The sequence below is a fragment of the Elephas maximus genome, chromosome 3 (genome assembly GCF_024166365.1).
Source record: "Elephas maximus indicus isolate mEleMax1 chromosome 3, mEleMax1 primary haplotype, whole genome shotgun sequence".
Lineage (NCBI taxonomy): Eukaryota > Metazoa > Chordata > Mammalia > Proboscidea > Elephantidae > Elephas > Elephas maximus.
In genome coordinates, this window is record NC_064821.1 from 163,049,816 (window position 1) to 163,069,620 (window position 19,805).

General features: G+C 47.7%; 1 protein-coding gene across 1 annotated transcript in view; it reads right to left on the reverse strand.

Moving 5' to 3' along the window:
* PTGFRN (prostaglandin F2 receptor inhibitor) overlaps positions 1-19,121 on the reverse strand; it is a 105,272-nt gene extending 86,151 nt beyond the window's left edge. The window contains exon 1 of the mRNA XM_049879987.1: positions 18,798-19,121. Within this exon, the coding sequence (XP_049735944.1) occupies positions 18,798-18,846 (49 nt within the window). The 5' untranslated portion in view covers positions 18,847-19,121. The remainder of the gene's footprint in view (positions 1-18,797) is intronic.
* Positions 19,122-19,805: the final 684 nt, after the last annotated feature.

Consider the following 19,805-nt stretch of genomic DNA (forward strand, 5'->3'; position numbering starts at 1 on the left):
CCCTGCTTTCTGACTTGCCAGTCTTGGGTTCGTCAGCCCCTGTGGCTACATGAATCAACAGAAGCCTCCAGCCTAACCCATGCCCCAGCCTCTACAACCTCATAAGCCATTTCCTTGATATAAATCCCTCTCTATATATTTATTGGAAACCCTGGTGGCATAGTGGTTAAGTGCTACAGCTGCTAACCAAGAGGTCGGCAGTTCAAATCCGCCAGGCGCTCCTTGGAAACTCTATGGGGGCAGTTCTACTCTGTCCTATAGGGTCGCTATGAGTCGGAACCGACTCAACGGCACTGGGTTTATTATGTTTGTTTACATATTTATGTGCTTCACTGGTTTTGCTTCTTTAGAGAACCCAGCCTAAGACATTTGGTATTGAGAGTGGTTCTAGGGAAACAAAATTGTAAAGATGAGTTTTCTAAATTGGTTCTCGAGTCTGGTTAGTCTTAAAGATGTTGATGACTCTTCTGCCAGTAGTAAAGAGGACACTGTTAATCCATGGCATGAGGTAGCAATACAAATACACAAAATATCACCACCAATAGATCAGGTATTGGTGAAAGGTGAAGCTCTGGGTGACTGCATATTTGATACTTTTCTGTAATTTTGTCGTAATGAGAAGCATAGGGAAGCTGGTTGGTTAGCCTTACTTTCACTAGACAAAGTGGTGAAAGAAAGAGATGAGCTCAGGGCTTCAGAGTCAAAGCTCATGTGCCATGTAAACAAGCTAAAATTTTCCACTTGTGCCTTGAAAGAAAGCCTTATTTCTTGTAGTAACAGAGCTGATATTGCCAAAAACCAAACCCAGAGTATTACTGTAAGAGTGGCTGAATTACACCACCAACTCAATTTCCAACCTCGAGTGGTGTTTGAAGTTAAAGTGAGGGCACTGATTGGAAAGAAATAGGATCTTGAAACCTGGGATAGGGACATATGGGCACATCATCAGGAAGCTAGGGATACTGAGCCCCTAAATTCCATTCAATCACTCCTGCCAACAGAACCAGCCCTCTCACTCCCATCTGAAGAGATTACTCCATGTTTGTCTGCTAAGTCACCCTCCCCAGTAAAACCGTTAGCTCCTCCACCCCCATCTGATGAGATTAACACAGCTGTGTCTGAAGGGCCTTGTCTGAGTCATTGACTGGGGCAGAGATTCTTCATTCAATGTTTCAGTTCGAGAAGTTAGGAAAGGATCTAATAGGTTATTTGGCTGGGTCACCTAAGCATGGATTATGCGGTGGTCTGTGCTAAATCAAGCTGAAGTACCAGACCTGTCTTGGTGTACTATAGAAGAAGGAATCCAAAGGCTCAGGGAAAATGGCATGTTGGAGAGGATTTATCAGGTTAGATCAACACACGGAGTGCCCAGAGGACATACCTTTTACCACAAAGTTGAGGCAAATTTGTGAAGGAAGCCCGAGCATCCTTGAAGACTCTTGTGATTGCTATCTTATGTAAGTCAGATTTGACAGTGGGAACTGCCCTAACTGAATTAAGACACCTAACTAAGATGGGATTGACTGGACCCCATTGTAGTAGGGGCCAAGTGGCGGCACTCAGTTGAAAAAGACAAGGTGGGTGTGGTTACCATAATGGACAGTGGAGTGAAACCAGTAATCAGAATAGTCTGACTTGTATGGACTTAACGGTGTTGGCTACTTAGTCATGGTGTCCCTAGGAGTGAAACAGATAGGAAATCTACTAAGTATTTACCTGGTCTGTACAAGAGGAAGAATTCTAGGTCAAGTGAACAGCAGTCTAACTTGAACTGCCAGAACAGATGGTCATGGCCCCTTAATCAATTTCCAGACTTGAGAGAGTTTAAAGACCCACAACCCCCTGAATGAACTGGAGGCCAGGTCCCCTTGAGGAAGGAACTTACCATGCTGCTAAAAATTTATAGCATTACTCTTTCTCCCAGCCTTCCCCCAACAGGATCTACAGCCTTTTAAGAGATTGTTCATTGGGGAAAAGGAAATAATCAGACTTTGGGAGGATTACTGGATACTGGCTCTAAACTGACACTAATTCCAGGAGACCCAACACACCACTGTGGCCCACAAATCAGAGTGGGGGCATATGGAGGTCAAGTTATTAATGGTGTCTTAGCTCTTGTCTGTCTCACAGTAGGTCCAATGGGTCCCTGCACCCATTCTGTAGTGATTTCTCCCGTTCCAGAATGCATAACTGCAATAGATACATACACCAACTGGCAGAACACCACACTGGATCCCTGCCAAATGGAGTAAAGGCTATTATGGTAGGAAAAACCAAGTGGAAGCCATTAGAACTGCTCCTACCTAAGAAGATAGTAAACCAAAAGCAATACCACATTCCTGGAGGGATTGCAGAGCTTACTGCCACCATCAAGGACTTGAAGGATGCAGGGGTGGTGACTCTTACCACATCCCTATTCAACTTGCCTATTTGGCCTGTGCAAAAACAGATGGATCTTGGAGAATGATAGTGGATTATCGAAAACTTAACCAGGTGGTGATCCCAACTGCACCTACTGTTCCAGGTGTAATTTCATTGCTTGTGCAAATTAATACACCTTCTGGTACCTGTATGCAGGTGTCAATCTGGCTAATGCCTTTTTCTCCACACCGGTTTCAATGGACCACCAGAAGCAGTTTGCCGTCAGCTGACAAGGCCAACAATACATCTTCGTTGTCCTACCTGAGGCCTATATCCATACTCCAGCCCTATGTAATAGTTTAGCCCACAGGGACCTTGACTGCCTTACCCTTCCACAAGATGTCAGACTAGTCCATTAACATTGATGATATTATGCTGATCGAACCTAGTAAAGAAGAAATGCCACTGGTTTTGGATACTGGTAAAACACTTGCGTGCTAAACGGCAGGAAATTAATCCCACAAAAATTCAGGTGTCTTCCACCTCAGTAAAATTTCTAGAAGTCCAGTGATGTGAGGCATGTAGAGATATTCCTTCTAAAGTGAAAGGATAAGTTGTTACATCTGGCCTCTCCCACAATTAAAAAGGAGGCACACACCCAGTGACCCTCTTTGGATTCTAGAGGCAATATATCCCTCATTTGGGTGTGCTACTCTGGCCTATTTACCAAGTGACTGGAAAAGCTGCTAGTTTTGAGTGGGGCCCAGAACAAGAGAAGGTTCTGCAATAGATTCAGGTTGCCATGCAAGCCACTCTGCCACCTGGGCCATATGATCCAGCTGATCCCACGATGCTTGAAGTGGCTTTGGCAGATAGAGATGCTGTTTGGAGTCTTAGCAGACCCCTATGGGTGAGTCATGGTTCAGATCCTTAGGATTTTGGAGCAAAGCCCTGCCATCCTCTGCAGATAACTATTCTCCTTTTGAGAAACAGCCTTAGTAGAGACTGAATGCTTAACTGTGAGCCAGCAAGTCACCATGCAGCCTGAGCTGCCCATCATGAACTGGGTGTCGTCTGACCCAGATTCATAAAGTTGGATGTGCACAGCAGCACTCTATCATTAAATGGAAATGGTATATTCAAGATAAGACCTGAGCAGGACCTGAAGGCACAAGTAAGTTGCATAAGGAAGTGGCCCAAACGCCCATGGTCTCCACTCCTGTCACATTACCTCCCATCTCTCAGTCTGCACCTATGGCCTCATGGGGAGTTCCTTATGACCAGCTGACTGAAGAAGAGAAAACTAGAGGCAGGTTTACAGATGGTTCTGTGCGATATGCAGGCACCACTAGAAAGTGGACAGTGGCAGCACTATAGCCCCTTTCTGGACAGTGGTGAAGGTAAATCCTCCCAATGGGCAGAACTTCGAGCAGTGCACCCGGTTCCAATGGGCAGAACTTCGAGCAGTGCACCCGGTTGTTCACTTTGCTTAGAAGGAGAAACCGCCAGATGTGCAACTGTATACTGATTCATGGGCTGTGGCCAATGGTTCAGCTGCATGGTCAGGGACTTGAAAGGAGCATGTCTGGAAAATTGCTAGACAAGGAAGTATGGGGAAGAGATATATGGATAGACCTCTCTGGATGGGCCGAAGAAGCGAAGATATTTGTGTCTCATATGAATGCTCACCAAAGGGTGACCTCAGCAGAGGATGATTTTAACAAAATCAGGTGGATAGGACGATGCTTTCTGTGGAAACCAGTCAAACACTTCCGCCACTACCCAATGGTTCATGAACAAAGTAGCCACAGTGGCAGAGATGGAGGTTATGCATGGTCTCAGCAACATGGACTTCCACTCAGCAAGGCCGATTTGGCTACAGCCACTGCTGAGTGCCCAATCTGCCAGCAGCAGAGACCAACACTGAGCCCTCAATATGGCACCATTCCTCGAGATGATCAACCAGCAACTTGGTGGCAGGTTGATTACACTGGACAGCTTCCATCATGGAAAGGGCAGCGTTTTGTTCTTACTGGGATAGACGCTTCCTCTGAATACAGATTTGTCTTCCCTGCCTACAATGCTTCTGTCAAAATGACCATCCTTGGACTTACAGAATGCCTTATCCTCCATCATGGTGTCCCACACAGCATCACTTCAGATCAAAGGACTCACTTCACAGCAAATGGAGCATGGCAATGGGCCCATGCTCATGGAATTCACTGGTCTTACCATGTTCCCCACCATCCTGAAACACCTGGCTTGACAGAACAATGGAATGGCCTCTGAAGACATAATTATGGTGCCAGATAGGTGGCAATATCTGGCAGGGTTGGGGCAGTGTTCTCCAGTAGGCTGTACATGCTCTAAACCAGCATCCAATATATGGTGCCGTTTCTCCCACAGCCAGGATTCATGGATCCAGGAATCAAGGGGTGGAAATGGGAGTGGCACCACTCACTATTACCCCTAGTGACTCATTTACAAAATTTGTGCTTCCTGTCCCTGTGACCTTATGCTTTCCGGATCTAGAGATCTTAGTTCCAAAGGGAGAAATGCTCCCACTGGGAACACACAGCTAACTCCATTGAACTGAAAGCTAAGAATGCCACCTGGCCTCTTTGGGCTCCTTATACCTCTGTATCAACAGGCAAAGAAGGAATTTAGCATATTGGCTGGTGTGACTGATCACACCAATCATCACCTGATTACCAAGAAGAAATGGGATTGATATTACATAAAGGAGGTAAAGAAGAGAATGTCTGGAATGCAGGACATCCCTTAGGGCATCTCTTAGTACTGCCACGCCCTGTGATTAAAGTCAATGGAAAACTACAACAACCCAATTCCGATGTGACAAATAAATGGCCCAGGCCCTTTAGGAATGACAGTTTGGGTCACACAACCAGGCGAAGAACCATGATCAGCTGAGGTGCTTGCTGAGGGCAAGGGAGAACAAAATGGGTGGTGAAAGAAGGTAGTTCTAAATACCAGTTATGACTCCGTGACCAGTTGCAGAAACAAGGACTGTAATTGTTACAAGTATTGCTGCTTTGTACGTGTGCATCAAATATTTTTGTTTTTTCACTTATAAAATATATGATGTAAACAGAGCTTGTGCATATTCAGTTGTATGTGTGTTCGTTATATCACGTTAGGCACAATTATGAGTTTATAATTGTCTTTATTCAGAGATTATGTACGGTTTAAGGAGATGTGTACGGGTGCCAGGCTGACAAAGGGTGAACTGTGATCGTTAAGGTTGTTTGCCAGCTTGGCTGCTCCATGATTCTCAGTGGTTTGGCAGTTATGAGGCAGTTTGGCAGTTGTGTGATGATGTGATCACTTCCATGATGAGATCTGATATAATGTGATCACCTCTATGACAGGATCTGCTGTGAGTAGCCAATCAGTTGAAAGGGAGTTTCCTTGGGGGTGTTGCCCACATCCAACATGAGTGGATTTTCTGGCAAGGCTTGTGGGCTTTTACTAGCTCTGGATCCTGTAGGTGGCTCCTGTTCATCTGACTTCCGGTTCTTGGGACTTGAGTTAGCAGCTTGCCTACAATGTTGCCTGCTGATCTTGGGATTCATTGATCTTTGCAGCCTGTGAGCAAGAGCCCTGCTGCCTGACTTGCCAATCCTGGGTTTGCCAGTCCCTGCAGCTTTGTGAATCAGCAGAAGCCTCTAGCCTGACCCACATTCTAGTCTCTACAACCTTGTGAACCATTTCCTTGATAGAAATCTCTTTATATATATATATTTATGCATCTTACTAGTTTTGCTTCTCTAAAGAACCCAGCTTAAAACAGTAGTATATAAATAAAAGTGAGTCTTATGTGCGTAGATTATCTTGTTTCTAAGGGAATAGAGTGAGGGACAAGGGGAAAACTTCATGAAAGCGGAGTCACCAAAACTTGATTCTGTGCTCAGTTTCCACCTGTCTTTGTTTTGAGGCCTGAATGCCTTAAATGAACACATTTACCAGAACACAGAGCTTGCCTCATTATTGTTGTTTTTTTAGGACCAAACTCGCATCTGCTGAGTGATAACTACCTTTTTGCTTGTGGTGTAAACTGACTCAGTGTTAGCACATGGGCTCCCTGAGGGAAGAAAGGGGCAGTGCATTCCACCTTTCTACCTGCAAGGATGCAGATAACAGAGGTACCTTCATCCTGTTACTGTAAGTCAGGATAACACTCAGCTTTCGAGGACTCTTCCTTATGGTTCAGATGGTGCTTGTTTGTGGAATAAATTGTTATTAAAGTGGGACTCTGATGAACAGACCACATGACTGCATAAACCTTGTTTCCATAGAAAGCCAACTAAAAATCCCCATTCCTCCTCTAAAACTGATCTGTGATGGTCCTTTTAAGAAATGCTCTGATAAACTACCTAAGGGAAACATCAGTAATTGTGTGGTGAGCTGTTTTCCTTGTAAGAAACGAGCAAAAATAGGATTATGGCCTGACTTATCACCTCAATTTAGCAGGCTGGCTTCCTGTAAGCCCGGCAGACCACCCCAGCCATCCATGTGGGCTCTTAGCAGCTCTGTGGGCTCTACAGAAGCTGCCAGCACCTTTCAGGGTGACTTTGCTCACATTCGTCCTCTCCAGCAACCTCCCCTCCTCAGAGCTTGGTATCTATAACTCCTGAGGTGTCTTTTATTCTACTGCTTAAACCGGCTAATCCCCAAATGGGACACCAACCCACATACACTGATCTACTCCTACCACTGGGAAATGCCTTCCTGCTCAAACCACTCTCCAGTCCCGTCTACTCCATGGAGCTTTTCCATAATAACAGCTCCTGTCCTCAGCTTCATCCCCGTAATTCCAGTAGGCACCAGCTGCCCAGCTATCTCATGATTCATCCACTCAGGCACCTACAATCCATTCTGCTGTTCACTTAAAATTGGTTCTGTTTCCACTTTGGACTCCATTTCTTAATTCCTTTGTAACCTCTCAGAGTGCCAGGCTTTGTCCGCTGCAGTCAAGTCAGCCCCCTGACTCACGGTGACCGCATGCACAACAGAACAGAACACTGCCCAGTCTAGCGTCATCCCCATGATTGGTTGCAGATCAGACTGCTGTGATCCATAGTGTTTTCATTGGCTGATTTTTGGAAGTAGATCACCAGGCTTTTCTTCCTAGACTGTCTTAGTTTGGAAGCTCTGCGGAAACCTGTTCTGCATCATGGCAACATGCAAACTTCTGCTGACAGGCAGGATGAAGTATGTTGCATGAGGTGCATCGGCCTGGAATCAAACCTGAGTCTCCCACGTGGAAGGCAAGAATTCTACCACGGAACCACCAATGCCCCTGAGTGCAAGGCACATGGTAAAGATTCCCTCAATGCGGATGCTATGATACCAAAGAATAAAACCACAAGGAAAAGTAGTAATGTCTTGTTTGCAGGGTAGGGTAATAACACCGTCCAAAAAAACAGACCCATTGCCTTCGAGTCAATTCCGACTCATAGCAACCTATAGGACAGAGTAGAACTGCCCCATAGGGTAATAGTTGGGCAGAACTATTTACTCCTTCAGGGGTCACAACCACGTCCCCTCTAACTAATATCACTACGCTCCCACCACATGCCAGACTCTGTGCTAGGTGCTGTGTTCTTGGAACTGACTGTATGGATTTCTCAATCAAAGATGATGAACTATAATGTCTTCTAATAAATAAGAAAACATTCAGATATGTCAGCCTTCAGAAAATGGAAAAATGAACATCTGTGCCAAAAAAATTTTTTAACTCTCACTGTAACATAAGCAAAGTGACAGCACACTAGACAGCCACCAAGTCAGCTAAGATTCTGTACATCCTAGAGGGCAATACATTTATAAAGCACTACCCACCCCTTAGCCTCCAGAATATCACAAGACAGCAGGCTATTTCAAACACAGCCCAGAATTACCCTTGAGGATTCTCGGTAAACCTCAAAGATATCGGCATCCAAAATGAGTGAGATAACATCACTGGGCTGAGCAGTAGAAGCAATAGCAGCACCTTAAGGAAGCCAGGAAGGGCTGGGCAGCAGCCAGCATGCAGTGAGGACAGAGGCCGTAAACACAGGTTCCTGCAACAATATGTGGGTTTTCCAGGATGTGTCTTTTTAGTTGGCATTGTATCCAGCATCATTTAGAACCTTCCCTTTCAGACCAGTGGAAATGATAAGGCCCTCAAACACTAGGAACACATACCTTAGTGTATTAAGGCTACCGATTGGAGATGTCTGAATTTCAAGTCTCCTATCCTTCAGGAAAAATGGTTAACACACTCAGCTGCTAACTGAAAGGTTGGTGGTTTGCATCCACCCAGAGGTGTCTTGGAAAAAAAGACCTGGCAATCCACCCACGGGGGGTGGGAGGGGTGGATATGAGCCACTGAAAACCCTATGGAACACAGTTCTTCTCTGACACACATGGGGTCGCCATGAGTCAGGGCTGACTTGGCAACTGAAAGACCCTTCAGGAAGGGCGTAAAATCCAAAGTAGTGTCAGTATTTGCACACATCTATGAGTTGGAATCGACTCGACGCAATGGGTTTGGTTTTTGGTTTTAAAGATGTCTATGTCTGCTTGGAAACTCTGTGGGGCAGCTCTACCCTGTCCTACAGGGTCGCTATGAGTTGGCATCGACTCGATGGCACTGGGTCTATGTCTGCTTGCTGTGGTCTGGGGAGTATTAGGAAAAGGAGAATCTGTACAGCATAACCATCTACCAGGCTCTTCTCTGGACTTGAAGCCTGAATGTGGAAGAAAACACAAGTCACATTTCTGAAGGTAGAGCCTTGATTATTCCACCCCAACCCCAACTTACTGAAAGCTGATATCCTCAATCAAAACTGGCAAAAAAAAAAAAAAAAACAGTAAGAATGAAAGATAGCCTGTCATCTAGAAATGCCTTATCGGTTTTACTATGTTCTTGGAGCTACAGCTTTTCCCAGAAGTCTGAAAGCCCAGCTAACCTGGTGGTGGGGACACCTCCATAACCTAGAGAAACGATGGAAAGAAGGCCCAGGAGGCAGCAGGCTTCACAGCACAGGAAAAGGCGTGAGGTGAGGAAGTTGTTGCTGATACAATGACAGAACAACAAGCAATTCCCAGAGCCCTCTAAGGCATGAACCACGCTGTGAAAGACAGATGCCAGGTGAGAGCTAACAGAGGCACGGGCTGTAGACAGGAGGAGTGTTCAGGAAGATGGGCGAGGAGCCAGGGAAGCCAGGACTAGACCAAGCAGCCCATATGGCCAATGGCAGGGGTCAGCCCTGATTCAAAGACTTCTGATGGAAGGGGGGCCTTTGGGATCAGCTAGTCCAACCCCTTATTTTACCAGGGCTAAGAGAGCTATTCAGCAATTTGTCCAAGGTCATAAAACTAGTGAGTGGAAGAACTAGGGCTAGAATCCAAGCCTCCTGCCTTATTAAAAGGCAACGAAACCAACATTATCACATTTTAGCAAACTATATCAATTCCTTGCTTCTGAATGATCTGGACCAACACAGTGAGGCAGAACAGTGCGTTAATCTTATCTGCCCAAGCTCTGAAGCCAGACCATCCCGGTCTGAAACTTAGCAGCTCTGCCACTTACTACGTGTCCTTGAGCAAGTTACTTAGCTTCTCTGTGATTTGGTTTCCTGAGTAATGGGGGTAATAATAGTACCTACATCATGGTATTATGAGGTCTATAAATGAGTCAATACACAGAAAGTGCAATGCCTGGCACAAAATAAGTGCTGTATGTTGTTATTAACTTAGCCTTTGAGTCGATTTTGACTCATAGCGACCCCATATGATACAGCAGAACTGCCCCATAGTGTTTTCTAGGCTGTAATCTTTACGAAAGCAGATTGCCAGGTCTTTCTCCCACAGAGCTGCTGGGTGGGTTAAAACCGCCAGCCACTGAGCCACCAAAAGAAACCCATCGCCGTGGAGTAGAGGACTGAGCAGAACTGCCCCATAGGGTTTCCAGGGCTGTAATATTTACGGAAGCTGACTGCCACGTCTTTTTCCTGCATTGTACCACCTGAACCTGTAACTAACTCGTAGCCATCGAGTTGATTCCAACCCATAGCAACCGTACAGGACAGAGTGGAACCTGCCATAGGGTTTCCAAGGCTGTAAATCTTTACAGATGCAGACTGCCATATCTTTCTCCTGCGGAGCAGCTGGTGGGTTTGAACTGCCGACCTTTGGGTTAGCAACCGAGTGTTTAACCACTTCGCCACCAGGGCTCATGAAGAGTACCAAAACCAAACCCAACCCAGTGATGTCGAGTCGATTCCAACTCACAGTGACCCTATCGGAAAGAGTAGAACTGCCCCATAGAGTTTCCAAGGAGCGCCTGGTGGATTCGAACTGCTGACCTTTTGGTTAGCAGCCATAGCTCTAACCGTTACGCCACCAGGGTTTCCATGAAGAGCACAGATAGTTTAAAAACAAATACATAATAGTTTATTTGCAATACAAACTATTGAACTCTTTTTAGCTAATGGGAATGGGAAAAAGGTGGGTTATAAAATGGCCACAAAGTCCCTATGCTGGAGATTCCACCTAACAGCTGAAGACCTACCAACAGCTGTCAGGGTGTCGGCTAACTCCACCAATCAACACGGAGGAAGATACCCAGAGGGACAGGGGGGTAAAGTTTAAATGTGTGCGGAGAACGAAAGGGAAGATAGAGATAACCTCTACCTGGCATGTGTGAGGACTTTGTGGCCAGTCTTAGGGAAAAAGTGGAGAACTCTGCAGAGAAGGCATTCCCCCTCCACAGGGCTCACTCCATAACCCTCTTCCCCCTCTCCCTCCTCTCCTCTCTCAAGAGAAAGTTAAACACTGCTACTCTCCAAGGTCAGGGCCTCTATTTGAGCCCCAACACCACTGTCCCAGCCTCTCTGGAGTCCAGGTCCAGAAGTTGTACTTGCTTGCCCCTCGTCAGCCTGTCCTCCTCCACGGGAGCCTCCCAGCTGGCCTGTAGGCTTGCTGGAGTCTCTCCTGGATCCTGTTCAAGTTGGTCTGGCCTGGTCATTCCCCCGACCTCCTCCCAGCACCACCTGCAAGAGTAGACTCTACTCCGCCTCAGTGTTCCTTACCCACCCCACCCACCCCTGTACTCCTGTGCTTCAGCTTCCCTTAACTGCTTGGTCAGATTTCACAGTCTGCAAATCCAAGGGCTCCTCTCAGTCTTTATCTTTCTGGTTCTTCTAAGCAGCTTTTGACAAGCCATCTTTTTAACAGGCCCACTACATCCATCCTCCTGGGCTTTGCTGACAGGACGCTCTCCTGGTTCTTCTCTCGCCCCTCTGATTACTCCTTCTAGAACTGTCCCTTCCATTCCTGTCCCCTAATGCAGGTATTCCCAAGGACCAGCTCTTGACCCTCCCCGCAGTCATCCAGGTGGCGCTGCACTTCCTGGGTGGGACTACCAACCACAGCTTCTAGTGCACTGTGCCCGACCATTAGAGGGTAGGCCTGCACCTGCTTTGTTCACTGTTGAATCCCTAGCGCTGTGAACAATGGCTGCTGTGTAGTAGTAGGCACTCACTCAGTATTTGCTGAATGAATAAATGAGCCGCTCGCCCTGTCAACCAAGCGTCTCAGCTTCCGTCTTCAAACAGCATCCCCAAGCTGGGGCTAAAGGGCTGTGGTTCACCAGGTGAAAGACATAACTGCCAACCCTTGTCAAATCAGGGCACACACAGGAAATGATAATACCTGTGCGGCTCTCTGGGTGAACAGGGCTTCAGGTTGAGAGGCAGCCACTGGCCTTCGGGCTCCAGATAGATGCCTGGGGGCTGAGGGCACCAATATCATGACACACCTACAATGCCACCTGAAACCCATGTGGGTCCCTTGCCATGGTCCAGCGGCTGGAAAGTTCTGGCCTAGTCCATTTCCAAATAAGAACAAGGAAAAGCCATTAGTAGGGCATATTTGGCTTGGTTTCACTTTTAACATCCGAGAAGTCACCTATCTGCCTGCACACTACTTCTAGTTCATTAGGATTCAAAGGCAGCACCCACTCTGAAATGTGCCCTGAACCCTTAAGCACAATTCTGTTCTTCACGGTTCTAAGCCAAATTTCATTCCCAACAGACAACACTAGCCACACACAGTGCTTCTCCCCTTGCCTGAAATATTCTGAGTGATGCAAATGCTTTCACGTTCCAGCTGCTTATAAAGGTATGAAACAGGATGCAATTAAACCCCCAGAACATCGTACTTCAGCTTGAATCATGCTGCTTAGTGACTCCATAATCTAGCACAAACACTTAGGGAGTAGTGTGGAAAAATCAGCATTCAAAGGACACAAACGTACACACAGTGCCATCATCGCTAGTCTGCTGGAAACGACATTGCCCATACACGACAGAGTTAACTACCAGGTATAATTCTGTTGCTTCCCAAACACTCCAGTTGGTGATGGAGAAAAAACAAATTCCAAGATCTGAAAATCACTAGCCGTGCCAACTGCAGCACTTCGCCTTTTCCATAAGATAAATGACAAAGAATTTTTGCCCGTTCCAGTTATTTCCCCCAAAGCAGAGTCAAGTGGCCTTGTTACCCTACCTTTAAGGAACCAATGCAATTAAAACTGAATAGCTATGAACTGCACTGACAGCTTCCCCCCAACTTCACTTGATGCAGTGAGACACAGACACACACTGACAGATAAGCACACACCTTATTTAACTACCAGATATAGCCCCAGTATGAAAATGTACGTCAGTCCGCGGGGTAAGGAATCAGCTCTGCAGTTCATCACTAAAACAAAGTCGCCATATAAATGCCGACTAGCCCTATTGCCTTGTAAGGAATGATCACTGACAACTAGAGTTCCTATTCAGCAGGCTAATAAGAATAATTATAGCCAGGGCAGGCATTAATCAGCTTGGCAGATACAGGAATTCTGTTAACAAGGCTAAAATGAGTGCCAAGGAATCTCTGAAGGCCACAGCACTTCAAAGACCGTTAAGCTGGAGAGATTCACGAGCTCCAGCTTTCTGGAGAAGGCTGCATTTTGGCCCCTTTCCTCAGAACAGGCGTGGGGACCTGCCAGGTGTAGCAGAGCTGTTGCCTCTCCGCGATGCTTTGGGCACCAGCTCCTCCCTTTAGGAACTGTGCCTGTGCTGTGCTCAACCCAGGCCCTTCTTTTTAAACACACTTGCGCTTTCAAACCACTGTCATCCCTTTTCTCCTGAGCTAATCTCAAGCAGGAGTTGCTGGTGGTGCAAACAGTTAACCCATCTGGTTGTTAACCGTTGAGGTTTGAGTCTACCTAGAGGCACCTCAGAAGAAAGGCCTGGCAACCTACTTCTGAAAAACAACCATTGAAAACCCTGTGATGCATGGTTCTACTCTGAAACACATGCGGTTGTTCGTCATGAGTCAGAATCCACTAGATGACAATTGTTTGTAGGGGCAGCGGTGGTTCAGTGGTAGAATTCTCTCCTTCCATCCAGGGGACCTGGGTTCAGTTCCCAGCCAATGAATCAACTCGACAGCAACGGATTTGGTTTCACTTTTTTGGCACCTCAAGCACAGCTATCACCCGTCTGTCAGCAGAGGCTTACTTGTTGTTATGATGCTGAACAATTTTCAGCAGAGCTTCCAGACTAAGACAGACTAGGAAGAAGGGCCTGGCAATATACTTCTGAAACTCTGCCAATGAAAACCCTATGGATCACAATGGTCCAACTGGCAACCAATCACGAGAAAGGCACGAACTAGGCAGCATTTCATTCCATTGTGCATGGGGACATCATGAGTTGGGGACGGACTTAACGGCAGCTAACAACAACAACAATCTCAAGCAACACATAGCATAAAGTTATGGCAAACATCGACCAACTTTTCCTCAACAGAGGCAGAATGGAGTTCTGGGATCAAGTCCTAGCTCTGCATGGAGTAATTGTATGACTCTGGACAAGTTATTACACTTTTCTGGGCATCAGTTTTCTTATGTGTAATATAGAGAGCAGAACAGTACCTTTTGCAAAGTGGCGTTGTGAGCATTAAATAAGAGAATGTATGTAAGAATCTGATGCTTGACATGCACTCTATAAATAGTAGCTATTGTTACTCTGTGCCTCTGAGGTGCAAAGCCCTGTGTAGAAGCTATGAGAAAAGAACAAACAAAATATCCAGCTACACATACATTATACATTCTATACGAGTGGCTCTGCCTGGGATGTAGTCAGTTACATCCTTTATAACTGACACAGAAGCTGCTATCTGTCCACTCAAGTCCATTTCTCCCTTCTTCCAGAGTAGCTGGCACCTGACTGCCTGGCTACTCCACATTACCCAGCTTCCTTTACGTGGCAGCACCTGACTGAATTTTATCCAAAGGAGTATGCATAGAAATGATGTGTGCCACTTCCAAGCTTGGCCCCCCAAGTCTCCACATATTCTCCTTCCTGCTCATTCTCCCTTCCTGGAGCTGGAGTGATGATGATGCCAGTCATGGATGTGATGATCTGGGAAGCCACCGATTGCAGACAGCAGAGCTGCCATCGCCCGGGTGCCTGAATGTCTGTGTGGAGCAGGGTTCCCACCCCGAACTTTTCTCTGAAGCATCCCCTCAGGACTGTTATGAAAGACACATCTATTGTTTGAACCACTATGCTTTCAGTCTATTTGTTAGAGCAGTTCCGCCTACCTAATTAATACAATATCCTTCTATATTATTTGAATTTTTAAATATAGATGTATTACTTTTGTTATTTAAAAACTATTTCAATGGACTTGCAAAAAAAAAAAGACACGAACTAAGAGAACATCTTAATCCCACTGCACATTTTCCACACCTTCCATTCTTCAATTCATGCCATACACTAGCATGAGTTACCCTCCTCAGACCCAAACCACTGTGTTACACTAATCTCCCCTGCAAACTTCCAATGGCTAAAAGATATATACATTTATTCACTTAGTCGGCCGATATTAATCAAACACCTGCTATGTGCCAAGCATCCCGTTAGTAGTGAGGATGTGGCAATAAGTCCAACGTGGCCCCTACCCCTAGGAGATATTATCTAGATGAGGATTTAAACAAGAGATAATTCTAATACATTGAGATAAATAAGTGCTATGATGTGAGATGCTTAAGCTGTCCGGCAGTACCCAGGCAGGGTGTCAGACCCACCCCTCACGGTCCAGATTTCTCAGCACACCATGCAAAGCCTCCAGGACCTACTTCAAGCTCACCTTCCCGGTTTGTTCTCCCATTATATCCTCCTCCTCCCACCACCAACCAAAAAAAAAAAAAAAAAAAACTCACTGCCATTGAGTAGATTCCAATTCATAACAACCCTATATAGTACAGAGTAAACCGCCACAGAGGGTTTCCAAGGCTATAAATCTCTAAGGAAGCAGACTACCGCATCTTTCTCCTGCAGAGCAGCTGGTGGGTTCGAACCACCAACCTTTTGGTTAGCAGCCAAATGCTTTAACCACTGCTCCACCAGGGCTCCTCTCCTACCTCCTGTTACATGGAACTTACATACCATGTCTGAATGAGTCATGTACTCTCACTCATTCAGACTTTATGTTTTTCCCCAGTGCCTGGAATGTTCTTCTACCCTTTCTTTCAAAATTCTAATTATCCTCAAGGTCCAGCTCAAATGTCACCTCTTCAACAAAACCAACTCCAGATCTCAAGTCAAAATGAATCATCCTCTTCCCCGCTTCCCACCAGAACTTGGTTTCCACGTCAGGTATTTCATTCTGTCTTGTAGTTAGCCATTTTGTTATCTGTCCACCCTTCCCTCTGTCCACTCAGTAAGATGCCAAACATGCTCTAATGTGTGTTTTGGGCACTCAAGAAATACTGTATTGAATGAATGACAAGGCAGGTCAGACACAGGCAACAGAAGTTAAAACCTGCTCTATGAAGCTGAGCAGGTTCTGGCATGACTGTGGTAGTGGAAGTGGTTAGGAAAGACTCATGGAGGACATGAATTGCAGGGAAAAAAAGGAAATACAGAGCCAAAAGGAGAAAAGCAGGAGGGCCCATTCCAAGATTAAAAGAAAGGGGAAAGCTAGAAGGTTCAAATATGTCCTGTGTAAAGGACAGAAAAAGGTAACCTAGGATGAAGTTTCTCAGCGAGAGGGAAGACCAGGGGGAGAACATGGGGGGCAACACTTCCTTGGAAGAAAAACATAAGGAACCAATGAGCAAAGGTGGGATTCCCCAAACATGATCCTAAAGGACAATGATGAACTTAGAAAAACGGCTGGAGGAAAAAGCCAAGCAGGAAGATAACAGAAGTTATCTGTGTCAGGATCTGTCAGGATCTGGGCTAGGACAGTAACTGCAGCAACAGGAAGACAAGAGGGCACGTCGAGTCTGTCCGGTAGGAAAACCCATAGTACTGAGGGACTATGTGACCGTGAAGGCCAAAGAGAACAGTGATACCAAGATTCCGCTCAGGTTGCAATACAGGAGGAAAGATGATATTGCTTATCCTCATATTAAGTTTCAGGAATCAGTACAGTGCTAGAGTGGTGTAAAACAGGGAGTCTTTCCCAGAGGTCAGGCTGCAGGCACACCGGGCACACCGAGTGAGCTCCTGTGGGGCAGTTATTGTGTGGAACATCAAGTTCAGAGAACTGTTAGGGGAAAAGGTGTTGGCTGGTGACATCACAGAAATTCTCTCTGTGCAGCTAACATGAGACACACAGCCAGGGCGGAATTCACTGTGTACAACCAAGACATCCCAAGCTGTGCCTTCCCCACTTTTACTTTGTTTTTGCCGACCCCTCTTTGCCTCTTCTCCCTTTTTCTTCCTTCCCACAGTTACTCAGGGGCATTCTTTTCAAACTTCTACCTCCCCCCACCCTCTTAGCTAATGCACAGGCTGTAAACTGCCCAGCTCTAGGGGGAGTTGTCACATAAACCATGGAATGAATGGCAGCTCCTAGAGTTGTGCAGTGCACAATCTCACAACCACGGGCCATGGCCTACTTGACCTAGACACGGAAACCAAATGGGTGGGTGTGGAATCCATGTGCACCATGCTGAGAATATACATGTGTCCGTGGTGAAAGGGAAAGGCTAAAAGCACTAGGATCAGAGACCACAGACATGTCACAAAATTAAGCGAGAGATGTGGGAGCTTTCTGCACACAGGTTGCAGCTGAAGCAGTGGGGCTAGATGAGCTCTCCTAGGGAGTCAGCTTGAAAAATCCCCTCAGAGGTGAAGGAAGAAAACACAGCAGCAGCTAGACAGGCAGGGGTCACAGGGATTGGGACACGTGGGCCCTGGTGCCAGCAGGAGGGGAGTGGCTGTGAGAGGCCTCCACTGGGACCCTCTGGCCATAAGTGCAGAACATTTACCCTATGTGCAGCTGGGGCCTGGCTGGGGCGGCCGCCATACTCCATGCAGTCTGTGAAAGATTCAGATCTGTCTCCCCTAGAGATTGGAAGAGAACCTGTGGTCACTTCGGAGGATTCATTGACCAAAAGGATCCAGGATTATCCAAGCAGTTAAGGACCAGCCCTCATAAAAAAAAAAAAAAATAGTGGGCACTTAATAAATGCATGTATGTCTGTGGCAGGTTAAGATAACCATGTGTATCTATTATGAAGAGGTTTTTGTGTGTATGGAGTGTAAAATGGGGGGGGGGGAACCATGAAAGATCCCTTGGGTTGGTGACAGGGCGCTAGGCCAAATGGTCAAGAGGCACCAAGGGTTTCCGGGAAGGTGGAAGACAAGGGACAGAGAGAAAGGGAAAGTAACAGGTAAAAAAAAGTTGGGAAAGGCTCTTAGGTCTTTGTGTATAAATATGCTGCTTCAAGAAAAGCTAAGAAGAAATGACTGAAGCAGATTTAGTCATCACTAAAACGATGGAAAGACTCGCACCCCGCTTTTTATTGTAACACTCTGGGGCCCTGTGACCTTTGGAGAAAGAAGTTGGTGGATTCTCTCTCTTCTCTAGAAAGACACCTCGGCGTGGGTTTGTGTGAAGAGCAATTCTGTCCGTGGCGGCTATGGCGGGGCATATCAAAGATTCATATTTCCGCCCTTCAGCTGCGGACGCGGGCCGGATCGCAGGCACCTTCCGGGCCGGGAGTTCAAGGTGAGCCGGGCTCCCGGCGGCCAACAGGTAGGGAGGGCCGGGGGGGAAGCCAGCCACCGGCCACTCCCCACCCCGGCACATGTCGGGGAGAGGCTCGGCCTGGAGGCGCGGCGACCTGCCCACCGAGCGCGGGGCCGGGCGGATCTGCGCTTGGCTCCGGGCAGCCCCGCGGCCGCTGCCGCCCCCACCCCCCGGCCGCCCGCCCGCCGCAAGCCGGCCGGGCCTCCCGGGAGCGGCCCAGGGACCCCCGGCGGCCCAGGCCGCGCGTGGCAGCCGCGCCCCACCGATCCCCTCCCCCCGGGGCCCGGCAAGCCCCCGGCGCCACGCGGATCCCCGCGCGCACTCACCCAGTGCCAGGAGCGCCAGCAGCAGCGGCCTCGGCGGCAGGCGCCCCATGCTCGCCGGGCGGGAGCTACTCTCCCCCTCCTCCGCCTTCCCCGCCGCCTCTCCTCCTCGTCCTCCTCCAGCTCCGACTGCTCCAGAGTCAGCGCTCCTCCGCCTGGGCCGCGCGCCTGCTCCGCTCGCCTCTCGAGCCGATAAATCCCAGCGCTGGGGCGTACGTGCGCCCCTTTCTCCGCTCCCTCCCTCCCTCCTCCTTCCTTCTCTCCCCGGGCCGCCTGGGGACCGGGATCGCGGCACCCGAGCCGGCCCCGCCGATCCGAATGTGCAGCCCCGACCGCTTCCCGAAAGCAGAAGGGAAGAACCGCAGCGCCCGCCCGCCCGCGCCTCCCATCCGGCGCTTTGCCAGCAACAAACACAAACTTTCCCAAGCCCCTCCCCGCTCCAGGTAACGGAGGAAGCTCCGGGGCCACCAGCTTAAAGGGGAGGAAGCGTCGGATCCCACCCAGCTCTCCCCTCAGGGTCCCCACTCCACGATAAACTTTCCTCCGACCTTTAAAAGTTGGCCATGGCAAGACTTGTCTGGGAATCTCATCCCTTTTGCCCTATCCCGGGACACCCCGTCGTTGCACCACACTGGAGTAAGCCACGGAAGTCTACAAAGCCCTTAGGCTAACTCCTCACCCGGCTAACCCTCTCGTCCAAGCTAAGCACCCCACTATCCAGCCACATGGCCCTTACTGAGAATTTTCAGAAAGGATCCTGACACCACCGATGACTGCCCTGACAGGGAACACAACAAAGAACCCCTGAGGGAGCAGGAGAGCAGTGGGATGCAGACCCCAGATTTCGTAAAAAGACCAGACTTTATGGTCTGACTGAGACTAGACTGACCCCAGAGATTATGTTAGCCCAAGACAGGAATCATTCCTAAAGCTAACTCTTCAGACAGGGATTGGGCTGGACTATGGGATAGACAATGATACTGGTGAAGAGTGAGCATCGCGGATCAATTA